At 33.2% G+C, this 10,246-nt stretch overlaps 2 protein-coding genes across 3 annotated transcripts; one reads left to right on the top strand and one right to left on the bottom strand.

Annotated features, from left to right (window-relative positions):
* Positions 1–168: 168 nt before the first annotated feature.
* On the top strand, positions 169–4,067 carry Klp64d (kinesin-like protein 64D). 2 transcript variants are annotated; one of them, XM_083092840.1, is made up of 9 exons: positions 169–339; positions 764–1,182; positions 1,403–1,593; positions 1,671–1,810; positions 1,916–2,113; positions 2,253–2,638; positions 2,782–3,199; positions 3,387–3,500; positions 3,648–4,067. In XM_083092840.1, the coding sequence occupies exons 1-9, from the start codon at positions 325–327 to the stop codon at positions 3,783–3,785; spliced, it is 2,019 nt and encodes a 672-aa protein (XP_082948966.1). In that variant the 5' UTR covers positions 169–324; the 3' UTR covers positions 3,786–4,067. The 2 variants fall into 2 exon arrangements, with proteins under 2 accessions (XP_082948966.1, XP_082948965.1); XM_083092839.1 differs by having other exon boundaries at positions 172–339; positions 3,375–3,500.
* Positions 3,512–9,363, bottom strand: LOC145967840 (lysosomal Pro-X carboxypeptidase). Its single transcript, XM_083092842.1, has 7 exons — positions 9,102–9,363; positions 7,514–7,654; positions 6,853–7,133; positions 6,255–6,412; positions 6,007–6,179; positions 5,569–5,918; positions 3,512–5,285 (listed from the first exon to the last, which is right to left on the bottom strand). The coding sequence occupies exons 1-7, from the start codon at positions 9,270–9,272 to the stop codon at positions 5,081–5,083; spliced, it is 1,479 nt and encodes a 492-aa protein (XP_082948968.1). The 5' UTR covers positions 9,273–9,363; the 3' UTR covers positions 3,512–5,080.
* Positions 9,364–10,246: the final 883 nt, after the last annotated feature.

The raw sequence follows: 10,246 nt of genomic DNA, 5'->3' as shown, positions 1-10,246 counted from the left end.
ACAGAAAGGCTCTAATCTATCGGTAACGTAGGCTAATCTTCAATAATGTAGATAAACTAGATGTTCCCTTTATCTGTTACTGATAATGATACTTTGACTTTGCAGTTATCATAGGAAAGATGGCCTCAGCTGTCCGTAAGCTTGGCGAATCTCGTTAGACTCGTGTAATCGCGGGTCGCGACAGCCGCAAGCATCGATCCATCTGTTTACGGAGGTCGTCTGCTACGTCTGCCCGACGTTCTTTGACGTGTCGCTTGACGTTTACGAATTATGCTGTGAGAAAAGCGCGCTTTTATGTGACTATTGCGGGTAAACGGATCCGCGATGCCAGGGACCGAAGTTAGTATTACTCTGCGAAACAAATATTATCAGGTCAATGATGAATTCTCCTGACAGTTTTCAACGTCAAATTCGATCGCGAGTCTGCAACCGAGGCAGAATTTCCGCCCAATATTTATTTTATTATTAATTAATCTATTCAGTATTGTTATTTAAATAATAATATTAATAATAATAATAGTAATCATACTTTCATAAATATTTGCATTATTAATATATATAAGTTTTTATTTACACCAATTAAGTGTATACATATTAATATGTACAGTGGATTTTCAATATTTTGTATCTTGTTATTGGAATTTGCTATAGCTTATGTACATTTATTAATTATTGTATCAGGAGTTGTACATTTCTAGAATTAGGTAACATTATATATTTTAGAAGGTAAGATCTGTTCTTATGAAGTACGATGTTTATTCAGGATAGCACGACAGAATTAGGAGAAATAGAAAATGTCAGGGTGGTTGTGCGAGTTCGGCCGTTAAGCAGCAAGGAGTTGGATGCCCATTCGAGGAATATAATAGACGTGGATGCCCTGAATGGCGAGATCACTATAGAGAATCCAAATGCAGCGCAAGGAGAACCACCTAAAGTCTTTTCCTTCGATGCAGTATTCGACACAGATTCAACCCAGGTGGACATTTACAATGAGACTGCTAGGCCTATAGTGGACAAGGTGCTGCAGGGCTACAATGGAACGATTTTTGCATATGGCCAGACTGGCACTGGCAAGACGTACACTATGTCTGGTGCTAAGACCTCACCTCAAGCTAGAGGAATTATTCCAAATACGTTTGCACAAATTTTTGGACACATAGCTAAAGCTGATGAAAACCAAAAGTAAGATATTACATGCTTGTCAGGAATCAAAAAATATGATATATAATAACATAAAGATGAGACTGTTATTATTTTATGAAATAATATCGTATAATTCTATGAAACATATATTTCTCGAGGCAACTTATATATAATTACAATGCATGTAGTTAAGTTACTTCTGTTTAAATAAGTTTATGTATTGATTGGATGTTCAATAATTAGTGATTAATATTAATAGATTCCTCGTACGCGCGACATACTTAGAGATTTACAATGAAGAAGTCCGAGATCTGCTTGGGAAGGATCAAAATACTCGATTGGAAGTAAAGGAAAGGCCGGACATCGGAGTATTCGTAAAAGACTTGAGCGGATATGTGGTGAACAATGCCGACGATTTGGACCGCATAATGTCGCTCGGCAATAAAAATCGTGAGTAATAACAATGTATTAACTACACTATATTAATTGTATATGTTAAAAGTACTTTTCTAAACTCATAAATGCAGGTGTTGTCGGGGCTACTGCCATGAATGTATCTAGCTCCAGATCCCACGCGATATTTACAATTACAGTCGAATCTAGTCAGGTTGGTGAAGATGGAGAGCAGCATGTAAAAATGGGGAAGCTTCATTTGGTGGATTTAGCAGTATGTACATATAATTTAATGAAATATTAAAACATTTTTTTAAATATAAATTTTATTTCAAACATTTTCTCATGCCTATATTTTTCCATATTTGTTGATTTTTAGGGATCAGAAAGACAAAGCAAAACAAAGGCGACAGGCCAGCGACTTCGCGAAGCTACTAAAATTAATTTGTCATTATCTACATTGGGGAACGTAATATCCGCACTGGTTGATGGACAAAGTTCTCACGTGCCTTACAGAAATTCCAAGCTAACCAGGTTACTTCAAGATTCATTGGGTGGAAATTCGAAAACGTTGATGGTAAATATAATAGAATATTTCATACATTATTTCATATATTATTTATTTTAAATAATTGAAAATTTATTATTTTAATATTTAATATTATGATTATGCAAGTCTGCTTTTCAAGTCTTACATTATTAATACATTATTACAGTGTGCAAACATCAGTCCAGCGGATATAAATTATGATGAGACTATAAGCACTTTACGTTATGCGAATCGCGCGAAGAATATCAAGAATCGTGCGAGGATTAATGAGGATCCAAAGGACGCTTTGCTTCGTCAGTTCCAAGTTGAGATCGAACAGTTGCGTAAACAGTTGGAAGAGAACGGTGCGGAGCTTTCGGAATCCGAAGAAGAATCTGAGAATTCGGAGGAATCGAAGGAAACAAAGCGAGATAAGAAGGCTAGACGGAGTCAAATATTGTCGATGGAAGAGTTGGTAAACAGAGACACAGATTCGACGGAGAAAATTGATAAAGCTGAAAGAGATGATAAAAGTCCAGTGGATAAAGATGTCATTGAATTGAAAAAGACTCAGTAAGTTTTGTGAAAATGTAGAATATACTTAAATAAGAGAAAGATGATATTATAAAAAACAAAATTTATAATATAAAATAACAAATTTAAGCATAGAAATTTTGAAGATTAAATACTTTAATTTTTAAATACTTTAATTTCAGGAGCGAAAAGGAAGCCTTGCGGCAGAAGATGCAAAATTTGCAGAATAAGATTTTAGTAGGTGGCGAAAATCTGTTGGAGAAAGCAGAAGCTCAAGAACAATTGTTAGCGGCTGCGGCGATTGAACTTGAGCAACGAAAGAGCAGAGAAGAACAACTGAAGAAAGCCATTAAGGCAAAAGAGGCGGAACGCATCGACATCGAAGAGAAGTATTCGTCTCTGCAAGAGGAAGCGGCTGGGAAAACAAAAAAATTGGCGCGTGTATATACAATGTTGATGTCCGTCAAGGCGGAGCTATCCGATTTGCAGCAGGAACATCAAAGAGAAATGGAAGGTTTATTAGAAGGTGTACGGGGAATTGGTAGAGAACTGCAACTACAGAATCTTATTGTGAATCATTACATTCCCGTTCAATATCAGGTATGTGGATATTTTAGTGCGAATTTTTCCAGATGATATAAAAGTAATTAAAAATTTTAAAAATCAATATGATTCAAATAGTGAACAAGGAGTCCGTTAAAATTACATAACAATTAATTGGATATATTGTTCTTAATTAAAAAAAAAAGAATTTTTAAATGTCTACACATTACAGACGATGATCAAGAGATACGTTCATTGGAATGAGGATATCGGAGAATGGCAATTAAAATGTGTAGCGTACACAGGAAACAACATGCGTAAAGCGCAAACTATATCATCAGCAGGAAATAATAAAGACGTAAAAAACTATTCATTTTATATATTATTTTAATGCTAGAAAAGCAAATTTTTCTCAATATTATTCAGTAATATTTATTTTCCAAAATCTTGGTCGTAAAAGCTTAAAATGTTATAAAATATTACATAAAAATCTCTCTGTTTACAGGCAATACCGCCAGATATGTCGAACATATATCTCTCTTACAACACCGGAATAGACAATACGTTCGTGCAACCGAAGAAAGTGCGGAGCCGATCTGGCGTTCCTCGACCAACTACGGCGCATCGACGTACACCACATTGAAGAAATCGTGGAATCACAGAGGTTTATTTTTTCTTACATCTTTTTCTTTTTTTGATCAATTTTTTGAGGAGATTTACGCATCTATATTTGTTTGCATCATACTTCGCAATATACTTCGATATTCATATGCGTGATTAGAGATAATATTCATCTTAACGTTTTCGTCGTGATATCATTTTTAGAGCTTTGAGATTTTTTAATACAGGTACAACATTTTTAACAAAGATTATCTACACAAATACAGTTAATTGAGAATATATTTAACGGATCAGAAAAAAATTAGAATAATCTAAAACACATTGCTTTCGAATTTATTTTGAAATATATAAGAGGCACAAGTATTTTATCTAAAAGTATTCAATTTTTTACTTTTATTTTAGAGTATAATATAGCAAAAATATTCCAAAATGCAAGCACATACATATGTGTAAATTGTGTATTTAAATTATTAGAAATGCATTTTTTTATTTATTAACAATATATGTGAGATCAAGATTGTGAAAAATACAAGTCCGTTAGAAAAATGGAAACGTACTGTACCTGTGCAATGAAAAGAATTCGAAAGTTTGAGAAAATCGATAATATAAAATCATAATATATTTATGAATAGATTATGATATTTATGGATTTCGCTTAAAATCCGACATTCTTAAGAAAAAAAAAATTATTCTATATTTAGAAATTCGTATATATCTCTTTGGTAGCTTTGTTTTCGCTATACTCTACATAATTCCTTCGCGTCAAAAATTATACAAAGCGATAAGGAGATAAACTAGAAATAATACAGTGCGCATATTTATAATTAATGTCGAGTATTAGTATCAAATAATCTCGATAGTGTTACGAGTTTTTATTTGATAAAGTAGCCATTTTTACGTAATCTAGTGATATTAGATTTGAAACAAGAGATTTTAGACAACGCAAATGTCTGAAATGTATCGTGAAAACGTCGGAAAGAGATGAGACATTTTTTTCAGATATTTTAGACTTTTCGTCGTTTAAGAGCATCTTTATTCTTTTATCTCGTAATTCTTTTAGAATGCCCGACGAATCATGTGCATTTATTATTTACTGTGATATCGAAATACTATCGCGTATGTATATTTTCGATTAAGTTTTTATCAATGCTTCATTTAGCAAGTAATTAGTCCACGGCAGCGTTGATTATTTATTGTTTGTTGCAGCGTATGTCCTGTTTTTTGTATTTATAATTTCAGAAATAAAGGAAAAAAATTTCAAATAGATCGACAAAATTTCTTTCCGCGCGATAACTTTTCTTCTCGTCACATCAAATTCTAAAATTGTCTTCGGTATTCTGCGATCCACTTTCTGATGGAGTATTGATGAAATTTGCGCGTCAAAATAATGTCATGCGAATCGTTGCTGTTTCTCTCTCGTAAATCCAGATGATGCGCAGCGTCCGGTATTACGATGGCAGTCGCCGACGAAGACAAATTGCGCAACACGCCTCCGCTCGTCCACGGATCTAGCAATCCATTGCTATAAAAAAAAAAAAAAAAATATATATATATATATATATATATATATATATAAGAAACGGAAAGAACAAGTAAAAGTAAAATGAAGAAATGGAGAAGTGAGAACATTTGCCTAAATTAAATTAAATTAAATTAAAAAGATAAAATAATGATAACATATTACAAGAGAAACACAGGAAATCAAGATCGGATCAAATGAGATCATATATACATAGAAGATAAAGATATACGATCGAAAAAATTCAAATATTTTTCTTAATTTTTTGTAAATATTATTTATATACCTGAAGTTGATGTTAGTCACAGTATCAAGATTTTTACAGCCATATTGTTGACAAGCCAGATAAGGTTGCGAGGATACTGAATATTTTTTAAAGCAGGTATTATTGTAGTCCTCGAAATTCCACGTTGCCGGTTCGAACATGTCATTGCGACCATCGGTACACATCGGCATCACCATTTCTGTACACGCCTGATAATCCCATCCTTCATCACCCAAACTTGGTGCCGTGTTCTTCGTAAAAGTGCAATTCGCTTTACCAGTATAATTTGTGTAAACATTAATAGCGCGATAAAGTGTTGATAACAATGGTTTTCCCGTCAACGAAGAATTCGTCAAATGTTGGCAAAAAACCTAAATAATAGAAGAATATCTAGAAGCGACTTTACATTTATCAGACTAATTCATATTGAAGAAAAAACTTGAAATTTGAAGCGCTCACGTTAATTGGATTGGCCGGCAGCGGCGCTAAGAAGTTAGTCTCGTAAGGATAATTGACCATAGCCAAGTTTATGTAGATTTCCTGTAGAAAATCTTTCAGCACTTGGACGTCTTCCTCAGTTTTCAGCGGTTCGCATAGCTTCCAATTGCTTGACAGCCATTTTTTACCCTCGTCTAAAGCGTAAGAACAAAAGAATTAAAGAAATAACGTGCAAATAAAGGTGAATTATAAGCGAATTATTTCATTACCATTTGAAGTCACTTCGGTTATCGTGCTCCATGCTTTCCGGATAAGCTGCGGACACGTTGGATTCGAGATATAAAAGTCCGATGTTGCTATTCGACCGAAAGCGTCGCACTCCACGATGCCGGTGAATTGTAAAATTGGCGCGGAGGCTGCAATCGCACTGCAACATATTATGACAATATTGTTTACAATCTTGGCACGATGTAAGAATTATTTTTTAAGAATTTATACTATCATATATATCTCAAATTATGTTTAACATATAAAACTATATATTTATATTCAAAATATAGAGATTTTTGGATATTAATTTCAATTTTCTACTACGTCTATAATTTATTTTTTAATGTATATTTCATAAATATCTAATTATAAAAACTGAGCAAAGAAAAATTTGAACTTTTATATTTTGAATTAATCTATATTGATAAGATTGATTTTTAGGTATGTTATCGTGTGACATCTGACTCCGCTGATTATCGTCGCATCCAGCACAAATAACATAAAATCCAACACTAAATATAACATAATTACATTTATGTGATATTTTTCTCCCATACATTCATATCTTTATCGCTATTGTCTCGTGATAAAACGTACCCTTGGACGATGTGAGGATACTTAATGCGCATCCAAGCGCTAAGCATACCGCCGTACGAACCACCGAAAACTATGACCGGACTGAACTTGAATCCTTGCTTCGATCTCAGATATCCAATAAGCTCCACATAATCAGCCAGAGCTTGCTGAGACGTCAGATATCCGAGATGCCGCGGATCCGCGAAAGACTGGTTCCCATAAGGCAGCGATTCGCCATAGTAACGGTGTTCGGCAAAAATTATCAGTGCACCGAATTTCGGCGCGATTTCCCACAGGAAGCCCTATATGTTAAATATAATTCGAATTGATTGTGTGTGTGTGCAAAAAAAAATTCAAACTAACGCAACATATAGAAGTTTGGATCGTATTCTACAAAAGAATCAATCTATATTTTATGCAATCTATTTTATGTTGCGTATTTTTAGCATCAATTTCAAATTTATTATAATAATAATTGATATATATTTTTTTCTAGATATTAGAGTAGAAGAGAATCTTAGAAACATGTATTTCTCATGAAATATCACAGTGCTCTAATGTGCAATAAAAATTTACTACCCATATACAATCAACATTTCCTTTAATTAAGCCATGATTAATTGAGCGATAATGCAATATCATATATTAATTAGTAAATATAAAAATAATTGATTATTCTTACCGTATTCTCTGCAAAAAGTTCGATTCTACCTTCGTTTCCGGTATAGAAAAATATAGGAGCATTCTCAGTTTTCCACCAGGTATCATTTACGAGATATCTCAAATTGAAAGTATCCCGTATGGCGAAACTAAAGTGATCCACCTTGAAATACATTATAAAATTAATAGTAATATAATTAATAATAATTAGCAGTTTCTACATGAATATTTTAGAGTTAATAGTTTTTAAAAAATAATTAATAGAATAATTAAAAAAATACTAATATATATACAGGGTGTCCCAGGTATCTTCCGTCCAAAAAAAATTATAAGTAGAGCTCGGCAAAAATTACCAGTGTACCGAATTTCGGCGCGATTTCCCACAGGAAACTCTGTATGTTAAGTATAATTCGAATTGATTGTGTGCTAAACTGAATTAAAGTCCTGCACCATTTTGCACAAAACCACGTAAAATTTCGAGGTATTAATTAAAAAAGATCGGCCAATAAATGAGCGATCCACGTGGCTAGGCAGTCGGCCATTCCAGCGAGGATGGCCCATCGCCTGCCCGAAACATGCGACTGCTCGCGACGGTGAATATCAGGTGGCAGCGAAAAACGAAGTAAAAATGATTCTTATAAACTTGTAAACATCGTATCTAAAAATCTAAGTTTTTTTTCGAATTCTTAACATTCTTTTGAATAGTTTTAGAGTTTTGTGTAAACATTTAAAATAATTTTGATGATTAAATACAAAAAAATCGAATCCGAAAATATGGTGCGTTAAAGTTCACGCACCGCACCAAATCATGTAAAATCAATTATTCTTCGGAGTTGTAGTTTATTTTACAATAGTTCTGTATCAAATATACCAATAGTTCTAGCAAATTAAAAGCAAAAAATCGATTTTTGATAACTCGAACTATAATTCGTATAAGAAAAGTGAGATCGGATCGTATTTTTGCGATATTTCTATGCGATTTTGTAAGAAATTTTAATCACTTCCTAGTCAAATAATTATTTTTCAAATAAAAACCATTTAAAAATCAATATTTATTAAAAATATTATAATTATTTTACAGGGAAAAAGTTATAAGATTTGTAAAATTCAAGAAATACTGCGCAGAATTCTTATCAGATTGACTAGTCTGTAAAAAAATTTTTTTTTAAATAAATGTTAATTTTTAAATGTTAAAAATGGTTTTTATTTGAGAAATAATTATTTGACTAGGAAGTGATTAAAATTTCTTATAAAATCGCATATTGGATCGCTCATTTATTGGCCGATCTTTTTTAATTAATACCTCGAAATTTTACGTGGTTTTGTGCAAAATGGTGCAGAACTTTAATTCAGTTTAGCGAGCTCTACTTATAATTTTTTTTGGACGGTAGATACCTGGGACACCCTGTATACATATAAATGTATATATACAATATAATACATATATGTGTGTATATAATTAATAACAATATAATTAATAAAAAATAATATAATAAATAACTTATTAATTATATTTTATTAATTATATTATTACTTATTTTTTATTAATAACATTATTATTAATTATATGTGTGTGTGTGTAATAATGGAGCATGTATGACATAACTCACGCGCACGTTGAATGTTTTGGTCTCATATTTGTATCTGGTGCTTTGTGGCGGCGTGTCATAATTGACTGTCAATCGCCGGTTCTCGGCGAATTTGTTTCGAAACGTCAATTGCGTCGTCGACTGGCACAGCGCGACCACGAGCAGTAGCAATATCCTCACCGGTAGATCCATGATGCGATCTCAATGAGATCCGTGTATTCACTGAAGAATTCGCGCTCTCATCTCTGAGCCGTTATGATAGCAAGCGACACATAGGACACAGTGCATCACTTCATCCTTGTTTATTGTTGAATGTAAACAAGGATGAAATGATTCACTGGGTGCATCCAGAAGCACAACCGCTCACTGAGCGGCTAAGTAGCAATCGAATGTGATTGGTGAATTCAAAGATAGAAACCAATTACATTCAATTGCTACTTAGCCGCTCAGTGAGCGGTTGTGCTTCTGGATGCACCCTTTGAATTCACCAATCACATTCGATTGCTACTTAGCCGCTCAGTGAGGCTGCGTTCGGAAACATCACCCGAGTGCCCCCGGGTATCATTTTATCCTTGTTGTTCACCGCATGTTAAACAAGGATAAAATGATACCCGTGTACACTCGGGTGATATTTCCGAACGCAGCCTGAGCAGTTGTGCTTCTGGATGCACTCATTATGTTTCTGCGTCGCTTGCTGAAAAACGTCCAATAATACGCCAATGTTCCGATAAACACTCCACTACCGCCGCGTCGTATACGGGGTGTCGTGAAGCAAATGGATCCACTTTGAATCCAACATCCCGTATATATTACAGGCTCTGCACGTGCACATAACGTCATTTTACACAAAATTTTACACAAATTTTAAGAGATACTTTTTTTTCCTTCTTAATGAGACAATCCTATATCAATATCTTTAATATCAATAATTATTTTGGATATTTTTTTCAAATTTAATATCAATAATTATTTTGGATATTTATTTCAAATGCTATTTATATGAAAAGAATAGTTATATAATAGATATGTATAGAGAGAGAAAGCTATATAAAGTTTTATAGGTTTAAACAAATTACAATTTGCTATTTATAGTAAAGTTTGTTCAAGTCAGTCATTTCTCTTGATATAATTTTTAATACACTTATCATATTTTTCAATATCGCAAA

Source organism: Camponotus vicinus, unplaced genomic scaffold (genome assembly GCF_025532165.1).
Source record: "Camponotus vicinus isolate PSW18456_S1 unplaced genomic scaffold, iyCamVici1.0 SCAF_3, whole genome shotgun sequence".
In the NCBI taxonomy this organism is placed as follows: Eukaryota; Metazoa; Arthropoda; class Insecta; order Hymenoptera; family Formicidae; genus Camponotus; species Camponotus vicinus.
This window is presented reverse-complemented; position numbering and strand designations above follow the sequence as displayed.

What these genes read in the sequence shown, in the direction of transcription:
- Klp64d (XM_083092839.1), top strand. An exon ending in ACATTCCCGTTCAATATCAG is followed by an intron (nt 3,200 to 3,374) that starts GTATGTGGATAT and finishes TACACATTACAG; the next exon opens with ACGATGATCAAGAGATACGT. An exon ending in CAGCAGGAAATAATAAAGAC is followed by an intron (nt 3,501 to 3,647) that starts GTAAAAAACTAT and finishes CTCTGTTTACAG; the next exon opens with GCAATACCGCCAGATATGTC.
- LOC145967840 (XM_083092842.1), bottom strand. Translation starts at nt 9,272, where the DNA reads ATGGATCTACCGGTGAGGATATTGCTACTGCTCGTGGTCGCGCTGTGC. An exon ending in TATCCTCACATCGTCCAAGG is followed by an intron (nt 6,413 to 6,852) that starts GTACGTTTTATC and finishes AATATGTTGCAG; the next exon opens with TGCGATTGCAGCCTCCGCGC. An exon ending in GTGACTAACATCAACTTCAG is followed by an intron (nt 5,286 to 5,568) that starts GTATATAAATAA and finishes TTTTTTTTATAG; the next exon opens with CAATGGATTGCTAGATCCGT.